Source organism: Lissotriton helveticus, chromosome 6 (assembly GCF_964261635.1).
Source record: "Lissotriton helveticus chromosome 6, aLisHel1.1, whole genome shotgun sequence".
NCBI lineage: Eukaryota > Metazoa > Chordata > Amphibia > Caudata > Salamandridae > Lissotriton > Lissotriton helveticus.
In genome coordinates, this window is record NC_136067.1 from 631,197,418 (window position 1) to 631,224,952 (window position 27,535).

The 27,535-nt window shown below is 46.0% G+C and overlaps 1 protein-coding gene across 6 annotated transcripts in view; it reads left to right on the forward strand.

Annotated features, from left to right (window-relative positions):
- Positions 1-945: 945 nt before the first annotated feature.
- Positions 946-27,535, forward strand: part of MEI4 (meiotic double-stranded break formation protein 4) — a 675,270-nt gene continuing 648,680 nt past the window's right edge. For all 6 annotated transcript variants that reach the window (XR_013596137.1, XR_013596136.1, XR_013596138.1 and 3 more), the window contains exon 1: positions 946-1,119. Coding sequence is in view for 3 of the 6 variants with exons in the window: in XM_078648096.1 (XP_078504222.1) it covers positions 1,005-1,119 (115 nt within the window). In the remaining 3 variants the exon portion in view is untranslated. The remainder of the gene's footprint in view (positions 1,120-27,535) is intronic.

Sequence of the window (27,535 nt, forward strand, 5' to 3'; positions counted from 1 at the left end):
TTCCTCCACCTATTAAATGTATATTAAATAGACTTTAGAAATAACTTTGAAATGTTTTCCAAAGGCTATTTTTGTATAATTTAAGAGTTTTATCTTTGGGCAGGTTTTTGGACTGATACGGCTCTGCTTTGGGCTGAATTTGGGCTTGTACTTGGACAGCTTTGGGCTTGGGACGGGTCAAAGAATCTGGCAACACTGAGAAGGGCCTCTATGCAATCCCCCCATGATACTGCACCTTACATTAATTATATTACCTTTCAGTGCGTTATTCTATGTTTGGTAAAAATTACATAATTAAAATAACTCATACGTAGAAACTTCGGGGACTGAATACAGAAGATAGAACACATCTATTCCTTCCTAGCATCTGACAAGGTTTAAATAAAATGTCTATGTAGTTAGCATTTGAATCATCAGACTCTATTAGTCTCCTCCTCACAATGCCAAAATATATTGCATTATTCACTTTTTATAAACAGAGTTGCTGCACGTAAACATTTCAAGCTTATATACCTATAAGCCGACCCACACTGAACAGTTCGACTGTCAATAACGGTATTTTCTTTTCACGGCAACGTGTACCTTTTTCCAGATCGGATACTCTCCATAATTTACAAAGTAATATAGCACACCTTGACGTAGGCGTCTAACAATGTACACCGAGTAAATTAGAGCGGAGCGACGAGGAACGAGGCGAGGACAAGCTGGCTTTTCGTCAAATGCAGAGCCATCTTAGGGCTCTACTGTGTAATAGAATATTGCCGTTTTATCTAATATCATTAAATTTCGACGTCTCTAGTGGCATATACACGTCCTTAAACTAATGTTTGACGTCATCGCGCCGGTAAGCGTGCTGCCCTCTTTTCATTTCTTTTATACACACAGCCCAGTCCGATATCAGTTTCCACATTGCTTCCTACCTCTCGCGATATCCCTAAATTAGAAGTGTACTTGGGAAATGCTGCACGCGCTGTCAGCGTAAGGTGCTGGTTGGGCGATGGTGTATGTCGTTATTTCTTCGCATAGTGGCCTGTCGTGCCATTCGCAATCGAAAACCACACGATCAAGGTGGGGTTTTTAAACACATGGAAGAGGCTGCGGAGAGCGCTGGGTTTTCGGGTAAGCAAGCCACTGACTTTTGTGATTAAATACAAAGCGTATCAGTGTCATGTTAGTAAATTTAACACGTTCCACCGTAATTCGATATTAATACAAGCATTTGAAGGTGGTTGTTTGTAGACTCTGAGGTCACCGTGTCAAATTCTTTTGAAAGATGAGGTAAAAAAAAAGTATGCTGTTCAGTTCGCCCCTTGTTATATAATCTCCGCCTTTGTAATCGGTGTACCACGGTTACCTAGTTTATGTCCGTGAAATGTGGAATATATGCCTCTGCAACAGGATACGTTCCAAAAGTGATCTCCAGATGCAAGTCATTTGGGAATTTCTTATTTTTCGGTGTGCTCCAATGCAGGGCTTTAAATGAGATGAAAAACTGGGGGTCTCTCAAAGAGGCGTGGCCGATATAATTAAAGGTGTGGCTTAAACACTTAAGGTAGAAATCTCTGCTTTGTATTATGTGCCCCCCCAACTTGCATTTTGTCTCTACTTTCTGTGTTTGCATCCAGATATATAATACAACAAGTAACATTACACCTACAGCAATCCAGGACTATTGTCTTAGTCAATGGTTGTTAGTTGCATACGATAAATAAGCAACAGCAAAGTAGGTGTCAATTTAGTACTTCTAATGCATCTGGCCTATAGAGCTGCATTCTGGCTACTGTGATGCTGTATAGTCTATAATAGTGTACAATGGGGCCTCTCTTAATACTAGGCGTTTTGAGCTCCTGTCCCTGCAGATACAACTAGCTACGTGGGCTTGAGGAAGACCGTAATGTGTCTTTGGAATGTGGTGATTCCACTGTTCGTAATGTAATGAATCCAACTCAGACCCTGATTCACTCAGGTGAAGGACAAATTTACAGTGCAAAGGCACGTGGGAACTGTTGGAGGTTACAAGTTGTTGCAATTCTGCAGGGTGGAATCATTCTGGAAAAAATGTATTTCTTCCCTGCTGCTTGCATGCTCTGCAGAATGCATTGTACCTCCTCCACAGAGCAAAATTTTTAAGAGCAAGTCCACTTGTTACATCCATGGTTGGGGCGGAAAATCTGAGTAGCGTGCGACTGAGGTTCTATGGAGGGTTCGAGAAGAAAGTGGATTGGGATTGTCACAACCCCTTTTCGAGGGGCATGCAAGACCTGCTGGATGCATCCTTGGTGGCTGAGGTCTTTTACTCCTAATGTCCTAGGATCCAACATACTATGATTGCTAAGCAACTAGGCCAAGTATCCCCTTCTGAATTTACCTCACTGGTAGCTGTGGATGAGCCCTCATAGGCTCCCTGGGGGGAGGAGGAAGTGTAGATACAGGTAAGTGAGCAGCACACCTTGTAATTCAATGTACGCACAGTATGAACAATAAATGAATGTCCATTCGGATACTTATATATGAAAAAGTGAGATTATATTTCTAACTCCACATGCAAAGGAATAATGGTACTCGCATGCAATGCCATACTCCCTTTGAGATTGGGGCTGTAGTAGTTGTCAGGCATATCACTGCCCCACCCTCTTTCTTGTAATGTTTTTGGGGTTATTCCCCATTTAATGGTGGCTGCATCCAGGGAATGAGTGCTAGAAGGCCATACTCAAGTGTTTCCTTTGAATCCTAAGTTGTTAGTAATAAATGCCTATGGTGCTGTAGCACCATTAGCAGCGAGTTTCCCGGGGCCTCACAGGCCCAGTTCTGGTCTTTGCCCACTCTGGTAGTACAGAAGTGTTCAGCTGTCCAACTAGAGCCCTCTCCTTGGGTCCTCCAGAGTCCAGATCCTGTTCATTGCAGTAGCATCTAACAGGCGCTGGATCTCTCCACCAAGCAGCGCTGCCGGCACGTCCAGCAATCTGAGTTGCTCCTGCTAAACCAACTCTTCCCCTAAGAGGGGATGGGGTTCGGAGATTCTCCCGCTCTGGACTGGAGAACCATTGACGGTGCAACACCTTCAGTGTCGTCCCTGCAATCCTCGTGGAATCGGTCCAGTGCAGTGGACAAGCTTGACCCACCGGTAACCACTGCCCCTCTTAGCATGCTAGGTTGCAGCATTACTGACAATCGGGCGCAGACTCCTTCTGTGCGATCACCCTTGCTGTGGTGGCCCATCCTGGCATACATGGTGGCCAATCTCGGAGGACACAAGTCTCGCACTACTGGCCCAAAAACTTTCAGCAATGGCCCCCTTTGCAACAGGGGGTCACTGTGGCACAGTTGTGCATGCCTGCTGCTTACTGCATGGCGCTCTACAAACTGCTTAGATCATGGCGGCCCTATCCTGGCATACGGGTGTCACCCGTCTGTTCTTACAAACAGGCAATGACCCGATCGTTGCACAGCCATTCTCCTAACATGTGTACAGGCCCTTTCCTTGTGAACTATCACTAAATCAAAAAGCAACCTTTTGAAGTTAAAAGGAGTGTCCCTTCCTCCATTGTGTCCCACCCATCTCACAGGGATGCAGCAATACACAAATCTGTCTGGGGTGGGCAGTTCCTCTCCTCCTCATGCCTTAACTAGGCAGGCCTCGGCTTCCCAAAATGGAACTCTGGGTCCTCCATATAATGTACCAATGCAGGCACACTTATTCACTGTACATTCACAGCAGACTTACTATAAAGCACTATTCCATCGATGCATTGTAGCAATACCAGTACACATACATTCAGCACACACCTTCAGTCTGCATGCACTGTTCAGCACTGCAGCTTTTCTATAGTGTACCAGGGTATGCTATTTGCAAACACTTTACCAGCACCCATACTCACCATGTGTGCTCTGCACGACACTTCACTCTTCATGTATTGTTCTTGATGCAAGCACATTTACACCCAGCACATGCTTTTATTGTGCATGCACTTCACAGCACTACAATCGTTCGTGTCATGTATTCCTCGCAGGTATTCATGCTCAGCACATGCATTAATCCCACATGTACTGCTCTCCCCCTCTACTGTACACTTCTGAGGCACACATACAGTAAATCCAGTACATGCATAGCGCCCAAATCACCTCCGTAGGTGTATCTCGGCCCTGGGGGCCGTTGTGAAGATTAAGCGAGCTATTGCCCAGAGTCACATGGTGCTGGGAAGACCCCTGCCCCCGGAGCCGGGGATCGAACCATGATCCCCAGTGTCCAGCGTCAGTCGCCTCGGCAGTGGTGCCACACCTCTCCCCTAGTGCAGTCCCTACTTCTGTGATGCGCAGCACTCCACCTACCTGATGTAGGCCAAGGGTGATCTAAGCACACAGCAACGGCACTTTTACAAAGGTGAGGGAGCCTGTTTGCCCCACACCAGTGACACGTGGTCAAAAGGGCTTGTTTACTAATGCTGCTCACTATATGGTATGATGTCACAACCACGCTTTTGCTGCTTATGGTGAAGGCGGTAGCCTTCCACAACTATGAAGATAGCGCTTTGTGTGCCCATCCTGGTCCAAGTAGACTCCAGTCTGTGAGACAGGCCTATGTCTTGGCACACACTCATCAACCGTGTTCGCCTATGACAAAGAATTCAGCATTAGGAATCCAGACAACAGTAAAGTTGGTCACTCAAGGAAGCGGTAAACGTCTTTAACCATGTACAGGACTTTTCCATCCCAACAGATTGCCATAGTTCGATTTATATTCCTTGGTGTCACAGTTGCAGCATGCTGCAAAATGATTTGACCAAGATGGTAATTAGTGGGTGTGAGGTCAGATTTAGACACACTGCCACATGTACTGATGAGGAGTAGTAGTCTAAGTGATCGATATTCACAAATTATTCACATGATGGTGTCAGCATGGGAGACAGCAATAAAAAGTCTTAAGACACCTCCTCTTTTTGAGAGTCTTGGATATTTAGTGTCTGCAACCCTTTAGATGAATTTGCTTCAATATATGCCTGGTCAAGTGCAGAGAGGACAGGTGCAACACTCTAGGAGGCCTATAACCAGGCAACACCTGTATCATCTTTGCAGTGGTGCCCAAGACAGTTCCTTCAAAATGTGTGATTGGCAAGATGGGCTTGGGCGAAATGGATGGGCTTTCCTGTAGTCCCTATGCCTCTGACGTACGAGAGGACTTGTTATCACTAGAAGGTGGGTGTAGACTTGTTTAAAATTATGATGAAGCTGTAAAAGCGGACCAGGTAAGAACCCTGGTACCAGCTAGGCAAGCCTGGTCAATAGACCCACAAAGACTCCTGTCAGACTTAAAATGAGAGAAAGCATGTGTCATTTTCGTTAGCAGTGCTATATTTAAACGTTCTTAAATATATGAAAAGCCATTCAAAGACGTCCACCTCGAATGTGCGTGCATCCGCAGAAGACATTTTTTATGAATTTTCTTACAGCAGAAGAGTTTATTTTTTAATGTGGTCGCTGCTGACATGCTTGCATATATAACTTTCCATCTGAGTGGGAAAAACAGCATTGGCAAAGCCACTATATTTCATGGGTGAGATCTATTAGCTTTGACATTGACCCCTGTATTGGCCTGACCATTTGTCAAAATAGCGATGACACCATTGGATATAGCCTATGCGTTCTCTCTGCACGCGCATACAAATAGATTTCAGGGTTGCTTTCCTTTTCTAGGTCTGGCGTTAGCCATGACCTTTTGATGGTATTACAATTATATCTGTAATTTATTTACATAAATGGGCTTCTAGCAACCTCTCTTCATCCATTGGTCTGTTTTGTTCTTGTCATTCACATTGTGCCTCTGCCCAGTACGCAAGGAGCAATGTGTCTGCCTATTTCAGCCACTGGTTAACTTCACTTTGAGTGATTGGACTAAACCCTTTCACAGTGAGCTCATCTGCACAAGGTCGTTCCCTTCAGTGCCAGTGTTCTTATTTTCCTTAATTATTACTTTAGTATTGCAATTGTTCGTTGAGCCTGATGTGATAGCAGGATGAGTCAAGTCAAGTCGGTATACTTTTATTGATTCGTTAAAAAACCGTAAAAGGATGGCAAACCATCATAAAACACAATATATTAAATGAGCAGTTTTTTTAAAATATGAGAAGCGTGAGACGTGACCACAGTTCAGGTTTCAGGTTTCAGGTTTCATAGGTCTTTATTTCGATTTTTCATCATAAAAGACAGTTACAAAAACGGAATAAAATATACATGGAAATACATTTAAACCATCATATATACAAAAAACATTTCATCAGTTAAAAAAAGATTAAATAGTATATTAAAGACCTAATGTTTGAATACCCGATTAAAATTTCTAGGAATTTAAAATACATTTAGATATCTGGTTCTAATAACCCATGCCCACCCCAGATACTTAGCAACACCCACCATCTCAGAAGTATTCGTGCGTAGCACCCTCAAGGCATCAGTACTCCCTCTAACTTCCAATCTACGGCATATGGGCCTGATCCATTTGTTTCTTGGAGCGTGATAGGCGGGGCATGCAAAAATAAAATGGCCTACACTCTCCTTATGATCAGTACACCAGGGACCGGAATCATTTAAATTAACAGACCAATTCTTTGTAAACGATCTTACTGGCAGAGGGACCCTACTCGAAACTGGTGGTATAGTTTGTTGTCTAGGGACTTAGTAATCACGTCCCAATAGATCTCCAGTGAGGGGTCTAATTTGTGGGCTAAAAATCTGCCCATCAGGCTAGTAGCATCTGATTGTACCACAGATAAGTATTTGAAGGAAGCCCAATAAAGGGCTTTAAAGTCTTGCTTGGAGGGGAAGGAGGCGGACCCAGGGGAAACCCATAACTGATTGAGGCCCATCTTCTCCAAAACCATTTTTACCTCCCGTAGCCAAGCAATGTTAGTAGAGCCCCATACTGATCTGACTTCCGCCAATTCGTTGGCAAAGAGACTTGGGTCCGGTGATGTCCAGATCCGTCTCCATAATGCTACTAGCCGATAGCGAGCCATCTTGTTAATGGGTTTACATCCCAAATCTAACAAGAGTGGTTTAATCGGTGTAGTTTGGGGCAGTCCTACCAGTTTCCGTACAAATTTGTTTTGGGCTGTTACCAATGGTGAAAGATCCATGTAGCCCCATACAGGATGGCAGAGCTGATTTTGGCTTCATAAATCTTAAGAGCTGGTGCAACCCGTTTCGTTAGGGACATTTGTTGCTCCTTAACCTGTAAGTCGTGCGAATTTAAGGTGAAGTGCGTTGACCTGGGGTTTCCAGCGAAGGCGGTAGTCTAGGGTCACTCCAAGGTATGTCATGACCTCCACTTGTTCAATACGAACGCCATTCAAGCTGACTGTACTTTTGATAGGGCGATTTTTAGTTAGGACCATAAATTTGGTTTTATTTACATTAATTTGTAAATCGTTAAGTTTACAAAACTCCTCGAACCTATTAAGTGCAGTTTGCAGCCCCCTACGTGTTTTTGAGAGGAGTAAAGTATCGTCAGCAAATATAAGCATTGGAAACTTAGTCCCACCTAGAGAGTCAGTGGGGGTGTTGGCAAAAAACTTCACCACCTGGTCAATAAACAATAAAAATAGGGTGGGGGCCAAAACGCATCCCTGACGGACACCTCGCGTTACAGGAAAACTAGCCGTCACTTGCCCCTGGCCTCCCCACCTCACCCGGGCAAAGTTGTCCTCGTGCAATCTAACCACGAGGTCTAGGAGTTCGGGCGGTAGGGCCAGATTTCTTAGAACATTCCACAATTTTGCCCTGGGCACAAGATCGAAGGCCGACTTAAGGTCCACAAAGGCGGCATAGATGGATCCACCGCCTAATAGCACCACCTTCCATTAAATCATGGTGAATCTAAAAACCTGGTCGATGGTACTGGTGCCAGATCTAAAGCCAGCCTGTAATGGGGAGAGAATACTTTCCATCTCCATCCACCCCTGGATTCTGACTAGAACCATCCTGGCAACAATTTTTTGTAAGGAGTCGATTAAACTTATGGAACGGTAGTTTCCTGGGACCGAACGGTCCCCTTTTTTGAAAATTGAGAGAATGTCCGCCCCTTTCCAGGACTCTGGTATCCTTGCCCCCTTTGCGATGGCATTGGCAAGCAGAGTTATATAGGGAACCCATAGTTGGAAATTTGTTTTAAATAGGTCAGCAGGAATAGAATCCATCCCTGGGGCTTTCCCCGATTGTATTGAGCTAAGTGCAAACTCGGTATCGGCAGTTGTAGAAACTAGCATAAGATTAGGGGCAGCGAGCGGGGATGCACACAGTTCCTGGCCAATGTGGGGTTCTAAGTTCAGGTCTTTAAACTGGCTGGAATAAAAGTCCACCCATACCTCAGCTGGAACGTAATTTACGGGAATTTGGGAATCCGGATTCCTACCCTATTTTACAATTTCCCAAAACTTTACTTGGTTAGATGATTGGCAAGCCTCGAAGAGATCGGACCAATGGCGCTCATCCCATTCTCTCTTCGCAATCCACTGTACCTTTTTATACGTTTGGCGGGCCATTTTAATTTTGCTAGAGACCCTAGATTTAATGGCTTTTATTAGGCTGCTATGTGCCACCCTACAATTCTTATTATACCATTTTTTCTGGGCACCCAATTCCTTCACTTTCCCACGTTTAGACGGGAGAGTTAAAGGGGCTTTGAGTTTAGTGAAGCACTGATCATGAAGATCACTAATCTGAGGAGCAGCATCCATGGTGGGCGATAGATTTAAAAAGGTACTCAAAGTCGATGAGACTTCCTTTGCTATGCCATCTAACAAAGTGTGGTCTTCCACAACCCTACACCATTTGACCCTTCTTCTATCGTTAGACAAAACGGCCTCTGCCGTTAGGCAGGATGTTGTTGGGGGCCTACCAGGGCCATCTGGGAGCTGCAAACTTGGAGACAATGGGTTATGGTCACTCTCCGGGCGGACCACGACTTCCATATCAACCACGAGTGACCAATATTCCATTTTAACCAGAATATAGTCTATTCGGCTTTTGCTAATCCCATTGTCAAAAGTGGGTTGGCCAGCCTTGTCAGAGGCCGTTCGCCCGTTTGCCGCTCTCAGGCCCCACTCCAGACACAGCCCTAACCAATGGAGAGCAGCCTCGGTGGCCTTTTTACAATTAATCAAAGATTGGGACGGAATATTCCATACTGCATCTTCCTCAGCCCCCAGATCCTCACCCTCACTAAACAGGGGTTCCAAGGTGCAATTGAGGTCCCCAGCTATGAGGATTAATTTGTCTCTCCCTATCTGCTCAAGGTAAGAGTCCAATTCGTCCAAAATAGCCGGACAGCGCCCTCCTGGACGACCTCGGGCATAAATATTGACAACTACAATGTCCTGGAAGTTAGCCTTACTAAGCTTAATTCCCAGGAGATCGGGGTTGACCACTACAATTTCGATTGGTCTATACCCAGTAGACTGCCTAACCCAGATTATTAGGCCCCCAGAGGCTCTGCCTTTTGGACCCCGGATTGCTGGCTTATAAAAGTTTAAGAAGCCTACCCGATATATAGGATCAGGAGCCCAACTCTCTTGAAGGATTACAATATCAAAGGTATCGATGAAGTCAGCCCAATCCTCTGAACCTATACGTCCCTTTAACCCTGCGATGCTCCATGAAACAACTTTAAGCGGCTCAACCTGATCAAGAGGTGTGGCTTGATCCAGAACACACAGCTCCTCCCCAATAATACTAGCCATGCATGATTGGAGGCTGCATGACTGGTTTACATCTGTGCTGGTCTCAACAACCCTCTCCACAGCCTTCTCCAAATTTTCTCCCGCATGACTCAAACTTATATTACAAACTCCATTATTGCCATTTACATGATTTCTCAGATGACACTCTCTGCTAGATGCGGGGTCCAGTCAGTCAATACCCTCCAGACCAGAGAGGGAATCATAACGGTTAAACAATTGTGGATAGAATGGGGAATACGGGATCCTATCCATCTGGGATCTACCAGCGGGTCTTCTGGGCATCAGGGAGTTGGAAAGGGGCGCACCATCTCTTTTAGGGTAAAAATAACCCAAACCCAGGGACTGCACATCCCCCATCCTCCCAAACCTTACCTCCCTGCGTATGTAATCAACCACCCAGGGATCCCTGAAATTTATAATGATGCAATCCCCTTCTAAATCCTTCTCACAATGACCCACCCAGTCCACTCTTCTGACATACAGTATCTCAGTTGAGGAGGAGGGTGGGAGGGGTCGGTTTTTGCTTAACCAAAAAACAACTTTATTTTTAGGGCCACCATAGGATTCTGTTTGGCCCTCCCTAATGGGTGAAACACCCGTTGGGACAATAGTGTATGGAGTTGCATCAATGGGTAGGTCAGTACGAGGATGACCCCATTTTTTTTTTTTTACCCTTCCGGGGAGAGTTGGCCGGATTACAATTTACACTCCCAACTGCTCTGGAACTTGCTTTGGGCTGAGTGGGTGGTTTAAGACCACAGTTCACAGGGTTCTGAGCCGAAGTAGCAACAGTAGTCTTAGAAGTACTTGGCTGGGGAGCAAGATTTGATTTAGAGCTTGCCTTCTTGGATTTCGAAGCCTGTACTAATGCGGCCAGAGTGGGCGCGGGGGACATTATTTAAAGTACTGCCCCTGGGACATATGCCATCGGGATTATTTGAGACTGCCCGGGCAGAGGTGGGCTTAGCAATTGTTGGCTGGGACTGGTTACTTAATGTAGCTCCTTCCTGGGATTTAGGAATACTAGAGGAGGTGGAGTTAGACAATGCAGCCTGGACATTAACCAACTTTTTTAACATGCAAGTGTTTGTATTAACAAGATTCTCAAGCACATCTAATTTTGAGGTCATAAGTCTGGTTCTTTCAAGTACGGGCAGCGAAAGAGTTTTAATTAATACTTCCATCTTTGCCATGAGGCCATCCTCACTACTATTGCTCGCAGGGCTGAAGTTTGGCGACCCAGATGCAACTTGGGAGGGAAGCCCATGAACACTAGACCCCAGGGTAGGCTGTAAGCTAGTAGTAGCCTCGGGGTTGGAGGTTAATCGTGGTGTATGAGCTATTTTGGATACTTTTGAAGCACCTCCCCTCTGCCAACCTGTGTTTTACTTCCTCTTACAGGGATGATTCCTTGGGGAATCCTCTTCCGAGGATAGATTTATTTGAGATTGGTTTACTAGGTGCATACTCCCCCCCCCCCCCCCCCCCCCCCCCCAACCCACCACCAGATGAATCACTTGAGTTTAAATCACTACAGCTTGACACTAACGAAGCTCCCACTGCATCCCGGTGAACATCCACCAATACAGGAACCAAGGAATGGTTAGTACCTATTAGTAATGCTTAAGGACAAAACGCTGCAGCAATAGGGCCTAACGAGGAACGTTTCTCTCTAACAAGATCTAGTGAGAGCCGTTTCTCGGCAAAGGCTATCTCCTTCTCCAGGATTCCCGTAGCTTTAGTAAGGAAGGCATCCAGAGGACCGAAAACCACCCCCTTTGAGGTTTGTAGCTGCACAGTTCGTTCCTTCCAGGAACGTGAAGGCATGATTAGTGCAGCCTAGCACAAAAATGAAGAAAGGGAGGGGAAAAATCTATAATATGCCAGGGGGGAATCACAATACCTCGTCAGTTGAGCTGAGAAGGGCAGTAGAAACAAACAAACCAGGGGATATGGCCCAACCCAACCTTGTCCGACCTCGGACGGCCTCAGACGGCCCGCCCTTTGCCCGGGCTTAGCCCCGTGCTCTGTCCCACGCGCATCCCGCATGCGCGTTATGGATGTTCCTATTGAAGGAGAGAATGCAGGAGGGGGCGGGAAGAGGACCAGCTGCGGCCGATCAGCGCCGCTGGGCAGGCTGGTCCTCGCAGTCCCGCCTCTGTCCGTGCGTGGTGTGAGCTGTGGCAACAAAATCCTCCGGGTACCAGGCAGGGGGAAACAGCAGAGTTCCTGGGCCGACGAGCGGCTCCCGCGAAGCGGGGGCCGCAAGAAGTGGCGTAGCGGCCAGAAAGCAAACTGGGAGCAAAGTCCGTATCAGCAGAGGCACCCACCGGATTCACCTGCAACCAGGTCTTATATGCAGGAGGGGGCGGGCAGAGGACCAGCTGCGGCCGATCAGCGCCGCTGGGCAGGCTGGTCCTCGCAGTCCCGCCTCTGTCCGTGCGTGGTGTGAGCTGTGGCAACAAAATCCTCCGGGTACCAGGCAGGGGGAAACAGCAGAGTTCCTGGGCCGACGAGCGGCTCCCGCGAAGCGGGGGCTGCAAGAAGTGGCGTAGCGGCCAGAAAGCAAACAGGGAGCAAAGTCCGTATCAGCAGAGGCACCCACCGGATTCACCTGCAACCAGGTCTTATTTGCAGGAGGGGGCGGGAAGAGGACCAGCTGCGGCCGATCAGCGCCGCTGGGCAGGCTGGTCCTCGCAGTCCCGCCTCTGTCCGTGCGTGGTGTGAGCTGTGGCAACAAAATCCTCCGGGTCCCAGGCAGGGGGAAACAGCAGAGTTCCTGGGCTGACGAGCGGCCCCCGCGGGGGCCGCGAGAAGTGGCGTAGTGGCCAGAAAGCAAACTGGGAGCAAAGTCCGTATCAGCAGAGGCACCCCACAGTTAAAAAGCTGACAAGTAATTCAATATATATATTTTTTAAATGCCGGCCAGTAGGTTATTTGTTAACTGGTTCGCTTAAATCAATTTTTTCAGTTCCTTAGCAGCTATTTTCCAAAGTTTTATGGCACTGCAGGAGAGGGGAATCTGAAGCCCTCCAAGACACCTGATGACTACAGCTCTGCAAGTTCTTATTTACTCAATCCGAAAAAACTCCAGAAGAATGGATTTACGGATTTTCAGTAGGAAAGGGCGTATGCATAGTAAGTGTAATAGTGACTCCTCCCCTTGACGACAGAGGCAGCATTCCTTAGATGGCCATGTAAATTTCCATTTTGGGGTCAAATCCTTTGAGGGGAATGATCCCATACGTAGCAGCATCAGGTAATGCTTTTTATGGGAGGAGAGGTGTTCGGTCAGATACTGCTGCGGCTTAATCCTCTGATAGGCCTGTATCATGGCCCAAGCGTGATGTGTTTTTTGCGAAGTTCATATTATCGGTTGACCAAGAGGTCCGCTTGATTGCGGTGTTCACAACGCTTTTGAGACCAGAATACGTTACTAGTGTTAACCAAGCCTCCTCTAGCTGTAATGCCGACAAGGATTCTTTTAGGATTGTCGTGGTCCAATTAGCTAGTCTTCCTTGATTTTCAATCGCAACCTAACAGCAGTGGGCTAGGGTGTTGTCTTCTGACTCCCTCATCCTCCAATAATACTTTACTAGGGCACCTTGTCTGGCCATGATCTGATCTTTTTAGTCAAAATTCTAAACAAATTTGTTCCTGCAAGGTATGTAGCGGTATAAAAAACAGTTTTTTAAAGAATGTCGATTGTGCTGTATTTAATATAGTTGCAAAAACAACAAGTGATGGACTGAATGTGGATCAATGTCACACACTCCCCCAGTCAAAAGATCTGGGCCCAAATCCATCGTTTTTTTGCACTCCACACCACCCTGGGTTAGACAATGGCGATATGCAAATCAGCTCTGACCCTGTTGCCCCATGGGAACAGTCCAGTCCGAACTACAAAAACCATATACAATACCCAGATCTTTTGACTGGGGGAGTGTGTGACATTGATCCACATTCAGTCTATCACTTGTTGTTTTTGCAATTGCCGCCCTAAGTGCGCTGGGGATGCCCAGACGTGGGTCCCAGGCACTCCACACCACTTGGAGTCAAGCTAGCCGGGCTGAAGAGAGGTGTTACCTCGAAACCGGTCCGGTCCTCGGATGCTTGATTCCGTTCTGGGAAGGACATGGCTTTTGTAGTTCGGACTGGACTGTTCCCATGGGGCAACAGGGTCAGAGCTGATTTGCATATCGCCATTGTCTAACCCAGGGTGGTGTGGAGTGCAAAAAAACGATGGATTTGGGCCCAGATCTTTTGACTGGGGGAGTGTGTGACATTGATCCACATTCAGTCCATCACTTGTTGTTTTTGCAATTGCCGCCCTAAGTGCGCTGGGGATGCCCAGACGTGGGTCCCAGGCACTCCACACCACTTGGAGTCAAGCTAGCCGGGCTGAAGAGAGGTGTTACCTCGAAACCGGTCCGGTCCTCGGATGCTTGATTCCGTTCTGGGAAGGACATGGCTTTTGTAGTTCGGACTGGACTGTTCCCATGGGGCAACAGGGTCAGAGCTGATTTGCATATCGCCATTGTCTAACCCAGGGTGGTGTGGAGTGCAAAAAACCGATGGATTTGGGCCCAGATCTTTTGACTAGGGGAGTGTGTGACATTGATCCACATTCAGTCCATCACTTGTTGTTTTTGCAATTGCCGCCCTAAGTGTGCTGGGGATGCCCAGACGTGGGTCCCAGGCACTCCACACCACTTGGAGTCAAGCTAGCCGGGCTGAAGAGAGGTGTTACCTCGAAACCGGTCCGGTCCTCGGATGCTTGATTCCGTTCTGGGAAGGACATGGCTTTTGTAGTTCGGACTGGACTGTTCCCATGGGGCAACAGGGTCAGAGCTGATTTGCATATCGCCATTGTCTAACCCAGGGTGGTGTGGAGTGCAAAAAACCGATGGATTTGGGCCCAGATCTTTTGACTGGGGGAGTGTGTGACATTGATCCACATTCAGTCCATCACTTGTTGTTTTTGCAAATGTATTTAATATAGTAGCATCTTTAGTGTTCAAAATTTCTGAGCCATACGATATGGAAGGTAGGAATTTTGCAGAGATCACTTTTTGCAGATGACCGGTAGAACAACCTATAAGCTTTTTCTTCAAGATTTTTAAGTCAAATAACAGTTGTTTTGCTTTTGTACGTCCTTGTTCCCCGTGTCTAGCTTAAAATTCGACTTGCCATCGAGCAAGAAGTCTAGATATTGTAGGAAGTAACACGGGCCAGTGGTATTTTCAGGGCTGTACAATTTGATTACATGGGAGCACTTGTCTAGTCTGTGTTTTGCAGAGCTGCATCAGCAATTGGTTAATGGTAAGCTGACTGACCTCAGGAAGCTTGCTATGGAGGCAGACAGCTGGCTGAGTACCTGGGTCCACAAGAAGTATTTGGGTGAGACTCGCCCAAAGATGGGCAGGGTCCCAAGCAGAAAAGTGTGGGGGTGGGGGGTGAGACCAGGGTAAAGCACAGAAGTTCTCTAAAGGGCCCCAAACTAACACCACGGGTACAGGTTCCCATCCTACAGGAGATAAGAAACAAGGGGTTTCGTCAGGAAAGCCTGCTGAGACCGGCCCCCGCACGTGTTTGCATGTGACCAGGTGGGTCACTTGAAGGGGGACCCCAAGTGTCCCAAGAGGGCACAGCCACCCACCGGTGGGCAGACCAAGTTGTTGGCTAGTGTAGCGCTTGGGCAGGAGGGGTGTCCACAGGAGGGTGGGGATTCCGCAGAAATGACCCTCGTCCCACTAGGGGACAGTGAGATGGTCCTAGGAAACAAGATGCCCCCTAAAACAAAGACATACAGCACCTCGGTGACCATCAATGGGAAAAGGGCATTGGCTCTCAGAGATACTGGAGCCAGTGTGACCTCAGTCCGGTGTCACCTGGTCTCTGAGGAGCAAGTAGTCCCGGGGCATTCCACCGAGTAGTGGCTGTGGACAACTCAGAGTGCCAGTGTGTAGTGGCTCAGATTCACTTTTAGTGGGGTGGGGGGGTCTCCGGTCTCTTGAGGGAGGTTTTGAGCCCTACCATGCCTGTAGATTGTCTGCTAGGTAATGACCTGAAGCAGTCCTTGTGGAAGGATGTTGAGCTCCGGTCTCACTTGGAGATGGTTGGGTTGCCAGAGTGGGCATGTGTGTCCACTCGGTCAGTGGCATTCAGGAATGGTGATCTGAAGGACCTGGAGCCTGAAACAGTGGTCCAGGCCGCTGCCAAGAGAAAGGGCAGGGGGTGCGGAAAACTGGCCCCTGAAGTTCCCAGGCAATGGGAGGAGGTTGACCTTGAGGGGGACGTCCCGGTACCTACAGGGAAGCAGGTAGCCGAACTGGGGAACATCTCTGAGCTGACCCATTAGCAGCAATAAGCTGTTCCCACCAGGGAAGAATTCTCTGGAGGGTCTGCGGCGGAAGGCTACAGACCAGGCAGCTGGTGATCAGTCTGGATCATATTTGATCTACTGGGAGAATAGTCTCCTGTACAGCGAGCCTAAGGTTGCTGAGCCTAGGTCACCCCATGAGCTGGTGGTACCCCAGCACTTCAGGACCTTCTTACTGGGTCTGGCTCACGACATGCCTTTGGCAGGACATTTGGGGCAGACAAGAGCTTTGACAGGCGTGTCAACCACTTCTTTTGGCCCCAAATGGGAAGGCAGTCAGATGGACTTTGCAGGTCTTGACAAACATGCCAGGAAAGTGGTAAGAGAGGGAGGAAGGTTAAAGCTCCTCTCCAACCTTTTCCAGTTGTTGTAACACCTTTTGAAAGGGTAGGGATGGACATTGTGGGGCCACTGGATCCCAAGACAGCCATGGGCAACATGTACATCCCTGTCTTGGTGGACCATGCCACCCAGTACCCGAAGGCAATCCCTCTCAGGACAACAATGGTGCCAGTGGTGGGCTGGGCATTAATGGGGATCTTTTCCCGCGTGGGTTTCCTCAGAGAGGTGGTTTCTGACCGTGGAACCAATTTCATATCTAAGTATATGACCTCCCTGTAGAAGGAGTGTGGTGTAACCTACAAGTACACCACTCCTTTTACCACCCACAAGGTAACGGTTTAGTGGAGAGATTCAACCAAACCTTGAAGGGTAGAACCCACGAGTTGTAAGTGGGATGTCCTTTTGCCGTGCTTTCTCTTTGCATACAGGGTGATGCCTCAGTAGTCTCTTGGGTTCAGTCCCTTTGAGCACCTGTATGGTCACCCTGTGAGAGGACCTTCGAGTTTGGTGAAGGAAGGCTGGGAGGTACCTCCCCAGGAAATCCCCCCAGGATGTTTTTAGTTACATGCTAGCCTTCAGAAACCAAACTGCCCGCTTCAGGAAACTCGCTCCGGCGAACCTGGAAGCAAGCCAGGAAGAAATAAAAAAGTGGTATGACCGGAATGCCACTCTGGTTGTGTTTCATCTTGGGCAAAAAGTGTGGGTCATGGCCCCAGTGGAACCTTGTGCCTTGCAGGACAAGTGGACTGGGCCTTTTAAGGTGGTGGAGTGCAAAAGTGATGTCACCTACCATGTGACTTTGCAGACTCCCAGGAACCCTTTGAGGGTCCTCCACGTGAACCGCCTCAAGCTCCACTTAGAGAAGTCTGAAGTGAGCATGCTCTTGGCGACAGATGGGGTGGAAGAGGTGAGTGAGCCTCTCCCTGACCTCCTGTCCTCCAAGGAGCACAATGGGTCGGTGAAAGGTGTGATGTCTCCCCTATACTGACCCTAGAGCAGCAGATTGACTGTCGCCAGTTGTTGGGACAGTTTGCCCCACTGTTCTCTCTGACTTCAGGTGTTACTCACTGGTGTACCCAGGACGTGGACACTGATGACAGTGGTCCAGTAAAGTACAAGATTTACAGGTTGACTGACCGGGTCAGGATCTACATCAAGGCAGAAGTCTCTTGGATGTTGCCATAAGGGGTATTATTTGCTTGATTGTTTTTAATAAAAAAAAAAAAAATGTTGCACAGTGAGGGGAATACAGCGGCAGGGTTCCACACTTTTTGTTCTCTCAGGATATAGTGACCTCAACTCATTTAGGCCTTGTTACCCAGCCTAAAGGAGAATTATATAAGCAGCATAATCAATATTAATAAGCAGCAATACTAAATAAATACAATGTAAACATTAGTAGTGCCTCTGATCCTCACAATTAATTCAAGGTACTACATGAGATCATTTTCAGCTGAGTCATTCCAGCTTAACTAACATATAAGATGAATAAAACCATGAATAATGTAACAACCTTCAAGGATGATGCAGGTATAGACAGGCATTAGTTTACAATATAATAATAAATAACACAACAAAACATCAATAGCTTTAAGACCTATGAAGAGTAACTGGATTGAAATCCCATAATTCACTGCTGCAAAATAAAATGTGTTTCTGACTGCTGTTACATCACAAGAAGCTCTTCCTTTTCCTGTGTTCTATTGCCTTGCCCTTTGTGGAGATTCAGGCACTGTGGCAGAATGGCAGTTGGCGGTGTAACTCGCCTTTTTAGGTCTCACCTAGGCAGTACTTGTGCTGTCTCTGAGACATTTTATATTCAGATTATGAGTTGTAAGCTCCGCCCATTTTCCCAGCCAGTATTTTATTGGCTTCTTTGACTGTCTTTTCCAAATGTTTTTTCTTTTCATTGGTTGACTTGTTTACTCCCTCCTTAGTACCTCCTTTCGTCCTGGTGTACCCTGCCATAAGAACTGGCCCTGTTACATGTGTTACACACTATGGGCCTGATTTGGATGTCGGTCGGAAAGTCTGACCGCTGGATGGAGGCTTTCCGATCTGCATTTAAGATTTAAACTTAGACCTCCTTATTACAAAGACGGCTGTTGGAGTTTAAATCAGCTGGTTAATCCGACTCTGTTCGGATGGGCTCAAGGAGCCTGCCAGCCAGTCAGAAGGGCCTCATAATTCCTAATGGACGGGGTTTCTGCCGTCTGGATTATAATGGCACTCTCTGACAGCAGTTCCATATCAGCCTTTCCGACATGGTACTGCTGTCGGAAAGTGTCTTTGTTAGCCCCTAACCGGGCCCCCCTTCCCTCCTGGCCCTCCAGGTGTGGACCCTCGGGGGGCAAGTATGGTGCCGCCCTTCACATCCCTGGATGGTGAGGTGCCTGCCACCCAGTGCAGGGATGTGCAGAAACTTCCATTGAGGTTGCCCGGTTACACATCCGCGGCAATGTTGGTCGGAGGCAACTCCGACCCACATCTATATCAGGCCCTAAGTGTTAGTCCCAGTTTGTGAGCACTATTATTACTTTTTAGTTCGAGCTTAGCGGCAGCGCGCATGCTCTGCTCGCCCTGCGAGGCACGCAGTAGTCGTCTAGTATCGGAGGCAAGCTGCCCTCACTCTCCGCCCATATTTTTCTTTGGCTTCTGTCTGTACTTCGTAAATTTTGTCTTGTAATTTGATTATGAGGCTTGTTTTTATTCCAGGCTTATTATGGCCATCTCGTCATTTGTACCCTCCCATGGCTATTGGGCCCTTTACTTCGAGTGTTACACTATATGGTGTTATTTAGAAGCACCTTTTTTTCCTGCTCCCCACCTGCACTCCCACTGTCCGTGCGTTCTCGCCCCTTGCCCTGCCAGCACTCCCTCCCGTTTGCAATGCAATAGGTCTCGTGTAAATGTGAGTCCTATTGCATTGTAAATGATTTTTTTTCTTCAATTAAGCTCTGGCTGTGCCATTGGCACCGGGAGCACAGGTTATTTACGCACACGTGTGCATTTTATATTTTATTCTCCAAAATGGCGGTTGTGGGTGTCTCCACTTAGCACCAAACTCTAAGCAAATCATAACTGCTGCTAAGAAATGTAAATACACTAAGCAGCAATTCTGGATGAATGGGCTCCGGATTCCATTCTAGGGCATTACCACATGCACAGGGGAAGACCGCACCAACAGAGGCGTTGGTTACGGAGCATGCTGTAAAAAAACCTTGTTATGGGAAAGGGCAAGGTGGAGTATGGTGCAGGATGAAACACCTCGACGGGCACCATATTGACAACCAGTACAATAGAAAGTGCTCAGGCGTATACTTGGGTAAAAGCACAAGCAAGACATCTGTAGGGACTCGGAGAGGAAGCAGTGTTGTGAATGGGATAAGATAAACTTTGACCGGCACTGAGGGAGCTGAGCTTGTCGGCTGGAAGTTCGGGTGATTTTGTTCATCCTGGAGTTAGATAAAAGTCCTTCATAAACTGTTAAGGTTTACATATAGGTTGGTATGTATCAGAAAACGGATCTTTTACAATGAGTTTAGAGCCAATAACTATGCAGACATTTTATTTTTAGGCTTGCTACTTATATACTGAACAGTACGAATTCAAAGATGTAAATGTCGAAAAATGTGCTATTAATTTTAAATACTACATCTACAAAAAGGATGCATTGTGACTTTGGCCTGAGAGTCTGTTTGGTCATGTTTTTAAGGCTGTGGCGTTGGGTGTTCCTGAGTTCTAGTTCCAGCATTCCATCAACACTCGTGATCTTGGGCTTCTCCCCCTGCCTCATTTTGACTCATTTATACGTTGTTTGCGCATATACTCGCTCTGTTGGTTTCAAAATATAGTTCAAAGCACACATTTAGTTATGACGGTAACGAAAAAATAATTTTGATTGTTCTCTTTATGCGCCATGACAATAAGGATTTTTTTGGTCCCCAAACTTTTAGACAATAAAAATTGCAATTTCTGAATCTAGAAAAGGCATGTTGGATTGTTGGACATGGGTAATGCTTGTTTCATCAGCTGCATCTCTCTCTTGTTGCATATGAGGAGACAAGGTGTGTTGAGAGGTATTTTGGTATATCCTTAAAATATAATCTAAGATCTTGGTTGTTCTGTAGTGTCTTATGATGAGCGTAGCATCTGTAGACCGTGACAGACTGGCCTGTAGGAAACTAGGCAGTGTTCGAAGGGGTGGTCTGACAGGTCAATGTGTGAGCCATTTTTTTAGTTTGAATCTAGCGACAGCACGCATGCGCTGCTCACTCTGCGAGGCATGCTGTATTAGGATATACACTGGAAGCCCCACTCACTTTCTGCCCATGTTTGTCATCGGCTTGTATCATTGTCTTTCGAAAATGCTGGCTTCTGAATCGTACATTGGCTTGTTAGTCCCGCCTTGGCACCACCTTGTCTGCATATGTTACCTCCCATAACGACTTAACGTTTTACTTGGCTCGTTATTTAGTAGGTGAGCACTATTTTCTTTAATGGTCTTTGCTTATTCCAGCAAGGTCCGCTTTCACTTTAGAGGCCGCGCTGATTTATTTATATTAATGTGCAGCGCGGTCCCCATAAGTTCAGTGTAGCACCGGCAAACAAGCATTTGCAATGCAATAGGTGTCGCATTCATGCACGTTTGAGCTATTGGCATTGTAAATGACAATGCCTTTTATTTATGTTTTGGTTTTTGAAACATAAATAATATGCATTGTCATTTACAATACCAATAGCTTAAACTCGTGTAAATGCAATACCTATTGCATTGCAAATGCTTGTTCCTAGCTGCTGTTGGAGGCACAGCACACTCTCTCACTTCCAGAAAGCAGAGTTCATGTGTTTTCTTGGAAGAGTGTGGCGCCCGATGGGAGACGCCACACTTTATCTTTTAAAGACACTCCCTCACCACTCCATGGCTGGCGTCTATATGGTATGTTTGTATGTTTTGTAAACAGCGCGGTATGCCGAATGTCATCTTCACCGACAGTGGGTGTTGCCTTTCTTTTTTTATAGCGCGTGTCATCCAACTTTAAAAAAATGTTTATATTTTTTATAAAGTTCAGCACGTTCCTTTGATCTTAAATAATGGTGGCCACATGCCGTTCTTTTATTTTGCACAGCTAGCCCAACTGTATTTTTTACTAATATATGTTTTTGAAACCAGTGCATCACGCCGCACCTGAACTTCAACAATGGCGGCCGCGTGCCTTTCTTTTCTTTAGCAGTCTTCAATATCTGAGGTGTGTATCCTAGTAATCGAAGGAGATGGCATTTTCAGCACCACAAACCGCTGAAAAAACGTGTTGCCTGCTTCCGCAATGATTCCAAGAGCGTACGAGAAAGTGGAGAGCACACCACTGGGACATAGATGACTGCTTTCTGGCGCTGAAGAGATGGTCGTCTCGACACAGTGGTCCAGACTGTAGTGCAGACTGCCCAGGGAATGTCTCGGCTTCTGCTCTTCCTTTTCGTTCTTCATTGCGTGGTCGAGGCACATGGGTTCATGGTGAGTGATGACCGATCTCTATACTAATACGACAGTCTTGCTGGTTCTAAGCATAACGCTCCATAACTCCACTCAGATGCCCCTGCACCTCTTCCTGCCTCACCTCACCTGTCCCTTCTATTCCCCCGGTCGTTCTCCATTGTCATGTATCCTCCTTTCTCCTCTTTTCTTGTTCCTTCTCTCTCACATTCTCCCCCCTCTAAACTTCTCTTCCTGCCCGCCTCACATTGCCCTGCTCTCCCGGCCACCCTACCCAATTCTCACCTCTTCACCCAACTCCCACGGAATCTCATCTTTTTCCTCCTTGCTTCTGCTCCCTCAATCCTCCCTATTGTTCCCATAATCCACCATGCCCTCCCTTGCTTTCCTCTCCCCTTCCTACCACTAATCCTCCTCCCTTCGGTTTTCTTTTGTTCAATCTCCTGTCCCTTGCTTCCTCCTTGCTGCTTTTCTGCCCTACCAAGATCTGGGATCCAGATTTTTATTTCTTTATATACTTTGCAGAAAACTGTTGGTGTAATTTTTCTCTGTGGTCTTTGTTTATGAAAAACAATAATATCTAAGACTGTACTCATAGAGAAAACAATCTCCATACAATTTCCAGTTTAGTATTCATATATAAAACAATGTCCGTAAAATTTCCTGTTTTGAAAAGCATAGTAAATCAACAAGCAGGGTAACTCGCACTAAATGGGCATGTTTGGCTTGTCTGGGTTTTTTCAGATTAGTAGCCTGATTAGCATCTTTTGACGCAGAGAACAAGTCTGGTAACATTCTCAATTTTACAGATAAAAACAACCCCCCACACCCCATAATGCAGCCTTTTTGACTAGAGAAATATATGGCATGCATTGTAACCCCAGCGAAGGCAAAACCAACAAATCTTTGCTTAACTAGGGATACACGCGACAACGGTGATGTGCGAGCTGATCTTTAAACTTAGTCTAACCGGCTGGGAATTTAGATGCAATTTACAATGGAGGAATTTGGAGGTTTGGATGGAATTCATAATGCAGGTGCCTTGGACTTATCCTTATTTAATTATTTTCTTGTTCATTGTTTACTAGACCACAAACCTCACCATATCGGGGTTAAGAGACTTGTAGACAAGGTGTGCAAGTCCAGGCAGAGATAAACCATAGCTGACTGACAGCACAACAGAGGATAAGAGGATGCAGTGTACAGGAGGTATACATTAATAAACAAGGGATAAGTACATGCGTGGTGAAAGATTCTCTACTTCTCTAGAAAGGTCTGCACCTGCTTCTCTGGTCCCATCGATAATTCCTCATTCCAAGTCCTCTAGGCAGTGCTGCTAGCTGCTTTCCCAGTCCCAGTGGTAATTACTCATTCTTAGCCCTCTAGACAGTGCTGCAGCTGAGTCTCTGTTCATACATCCACTACACTCCAAACCAAAGCACATCAGTAAAAGATATTGTCATTTACAACACCAATAGCTCTAACTCTAAAACATGCAAGCCTATTGCGTTGCAAATGCTTATTATGCTGTGATGCCGCACGCATGCCGTCCAAGACAAAACAAAGACATGCCGTATTAAAATCTTTATTTCGATCACATGATCATAAAAGATATACAAAATTACGACATTAGTTAAAATTCCAGAGTATAAGTACGTCATTAGTATTAAATACATTGGAGATTTAAAAAAGAAAATGATAATGAAAGGGGTGACAGTGAATCAAGGGGTAAGAGTTTTCATGAGTCTCCAGCCATCTTTATCAATCGGGTTCTGATATGCCACATTGCAGTTAAAATTTTTGCCAAAGCAAACACAATTGGCGGCGATAAACTGTCTTAAAAACTCTATATGCGGGTAGAAATGTTCTAAAACCCAAGTTTTTAAGGAGGGGGCCGAGCCAAAATGTCCTGCTTTTCTGGTAGGCTTGACAAAATAAAATCACGTGTACCTTGTTCTCCTTTATGTGGTCATATGCCGGGCACATCTCTGTGGGAGACCGGGAGGACCATGCTTTGGTGAAAGACGTTAGAGGAAGGGTACCTCCATTGCAGGAATAGTTTTCTAGTTAGGGCAGGAGTCATGCCATCCAAAACACTTTCAAGGTTATACGAGTCTTTAGTTGTAATGAAGCAATGTGTCAGAGAACCCTCACATGCGCCATGCAGTGGAAGCAAGGAGTGTACTTCAATGTTAATCATCTTAAGATCAGGCAGTTTCATTCAATTCTAAGCAAGAGAGGATCAACTGATTTTGCATGACCTTAAAATTACATGCAGCTACACTCGAGAGCCTTCGAAAGGTATCCACGTCCTCCCTCAACCAGCACTGTGGGAGATTGCAGTTTATGCTGCCGCATGGACTGTGCGGGATTGTAATCAGCGCTTTGTTTCTTAGCCTGCCAATTTGCTTTTATAAAGAGTAGAGCGTTGCTACAATGCAACGTCGTCTGTGGGTTTTTGCACTGGGACTCTTGGGGTGGGGTAGTTCTCAAGCTCTTGATCATGCACTAGTGTGGTTTAGATGGGGTGGCGTTCAGAGTTTTGTGGGCTTCCCCAATCGCAACTCCCAAAGCACTGTTTCCCACGGGCATCTGAACTGTGCTCTTTCCCACAACAATCGGGGAGTTTCTTTTTCCATTATATCACCAATTGTCTAACTAAAAAAATGTGAGTCCTTTTGCATTGTAAATGCTTGTTTTGCTTTTGACACCCTAAATGTGGCAGATATGGCCAGGGGTGTATTCCGGGCTCACTGTGGCACTGGAACCAAGCTGTACCTGTCTGAAGAACCGTAATAAGGGTAAAAGCGGTCCTAGGTTGCTTGTTCACCTGTTCAAGGAGGCCCTTGCCTGGCAGTTAGGTCTGGACTGTTCCCATGAGGGGCAGAGACCAGACTGATTTGCATATACCTGGGTCCAAATTGAGGTGGCATGGTGGGTGAAAAACAATGGATTGGGATGCGGCCCAAGCAGTTGCTAGTGGCTGAGATTAATTTACGCATTCCATCCACCACCTTGTTGTTTTTGCATTTTACGCCCTTTCACAAAGAGCACATCAACACACAGTTGCCAAGGAGTACAATAGCAATGTAGGCTTTTTTTTTTAACTAAAACAACATTTTTGCCTTTTACCCAAAGCGTTTTCTTAGATTAATGAGGGTCTGGCATCTTCCCAAACTATAAAGTTTTGCAAAAACCTTGACAAAACAAGAATTGCCAAAAGGCAGCTGGCCAACGGCAGATCTATTGGCTTTGCATGTTTTAAAAAACAACATTAAAACGTCAAACAAAACTAACCTGCGTGGACTAATGTATAAAAAAAGGCAAGCAGAAAGCAATTATTCCGTTTTTTGAAGCAGTAGGGGGTTCCCTATCAAATGCACTGAGCATGTGCTTTAATGAACGCTAGTCATTTCTGTAAATGTAATCCCTGGCTACATTGTCACCTTGTTCTATTCCTACACCAGGATATTTCTATACGCTGCTCCGCACACTGTGGATGATCACGTAACTTTTTTTTTTCTACCATCGCAATCATTCCAGATGGCTAACTGGCTGCTGACCCATAAGATTCTGTATTCGCATTGAGGGCCAGCAAGCTGCTAAGGACAGCAAAACCTATACACTTGCACTGAATAAAGACTCGTAAAAGATTGGTTTGCCGTAGAAGGTTTTTTTTTAAATCTTCAAAGCATTATAAAACGGCTTCATGTATGAGTTATGTGCATTATTAACTACTTACTTTACATTTTCAATAATCTGCGCCATATGCATGCATCTTCTACTTGTTTAACGGTTGATCCAAAACGTCATGGAGTTGAAGCGGGCTTCCCACGTTTTGAACGTGGTCATCCCGAGTCTCTCCTTTGGGTACAGATGTAGAAAACGTGTTTGCAAATCTTTATTAATATATTCAAACAACGCACCATTGCTTAGAAGGAGTCTTGCTTAAAAGAGACCTTTAATGATACAAATGGTGACAAGAATACAACACTTTTCTTAAAATAAGTTTGTTTGAAAGAAAAATCTAAAGTAGAGTGCCTTTTTGATGCCCAAATGACATTACTTGAATTTTTTTCCGAGGAAAAATGAAAACTCAACACAGAAGCCGTCCGAGGAAAAATATAGCTTTGGTGCAATGCTCGTCTTTTTATGTCTGAATCTGAGTTTTTCTATAAGGAGGGATAACGGAATGGTCTTTGCGACCTCGCTTAACGTCCTTCAGAAAATTGCCCAAGCTAATAACACTCGAGAAAACCTGTAGTTTGCAAACAATCGTGATTTAAAATTGGGCGCAAAAAGTTTGCACTTGAATTTACAAGGACCACGGCACAATGAATGAGGGCATCAGCATTCAGAGATACAACAGAGATTTTTATTCATAGTCATTCTGGATAGGCAGAAATGTTCTCAATTCCTGGGCAACACAGAGAAAGAAGGTCTCAAATTTCAGTTTTGACAACTTAAAGGCTTCACCTTTGTTGGCAGCTGCTATGTTTGGTGCTCAAGTGTTGAATGAACGTGGATAGTGTATTGCCATTATACCTATTGTGGGTACCCTTCCAGGATCATACATTATTTGGTGAGAAGTCCTTTAAGAACGATAAATCTTTTCAGCCGTTCTTGATTAGAGCGAAGTTCACTCAGGTACTGTTTATGTGCGACAAAGGTTTTGATTTTAGAGGCAACAAGATCAAAATTTGTCTAGCGGAGGTTATTTCTTGATTACGGTGTGATATGTCACCTCCCACTGCTCCGGTCAGTATAGTGAAGAATTTGGAGGTCAAGATGGAAGCCACTCGAACGATGAAGCCTCAAATCCAAACTGTTGCGGGTATGTGTTTCGGCATGTTAAAAATGCTAAAAAAACTTCCTTCCTATGTTACCCGTCGAATACCGTAAAACTGTAGTGCAAGCCTTAATTACATCCAGGTTGGATTACGTCAATATTTTGTATCTGGGCCTCCCTGAGTATCTTCTGAGCCTTTTGCAGGTTGTCCAGAATGCTGCAACTAGAGCCATCCTCGTGGTGGAGCCCAGAGCACGTATGATGATCCATACCGGCAGCCAGTGCAAGGCCTTCAGGTGGAAGAAGATCCAGTGTAAGGTGCTGGTTTTGGCTTTTTGCGCCTTTCATGGCACTGGTGCTGTTTATCTTAGGAGACGGGTCCACCATTACGAGCCGCAACGCGTCTTGAGATTCTCAGTTCTTGATTCTCATCCCTAAATGTACATGTTCACGGGTAGGCCGTTACTCCTTCCAAGTACTGGCTGCCCGACTATGGAATGGTCTGCCTCTTTTTTTCAGGCAGGTCCAGGACCTGCTCAGCTTTAGGAGACCGCTAAAAACTTGGCTGTTTCAGCAATCGATCCTCTGAGGCGGCTTGGGCCTGGACTCAAGTGCCTGTTTTTTGATGGTCCTTAGCGTCGGGACACTCTGAGGAGTAGCCGTACCCATTTTCATTTCCTTTCCAAAGGCAAAACGGGGTATACGTTTTAGACTTTAAACCCCAGAACTTTAGATTACTTCTGGACTAAGGGGATCCTGCCAAAAAGAAGAGTCAGGAGGAGTACTGCCCCTTTGCT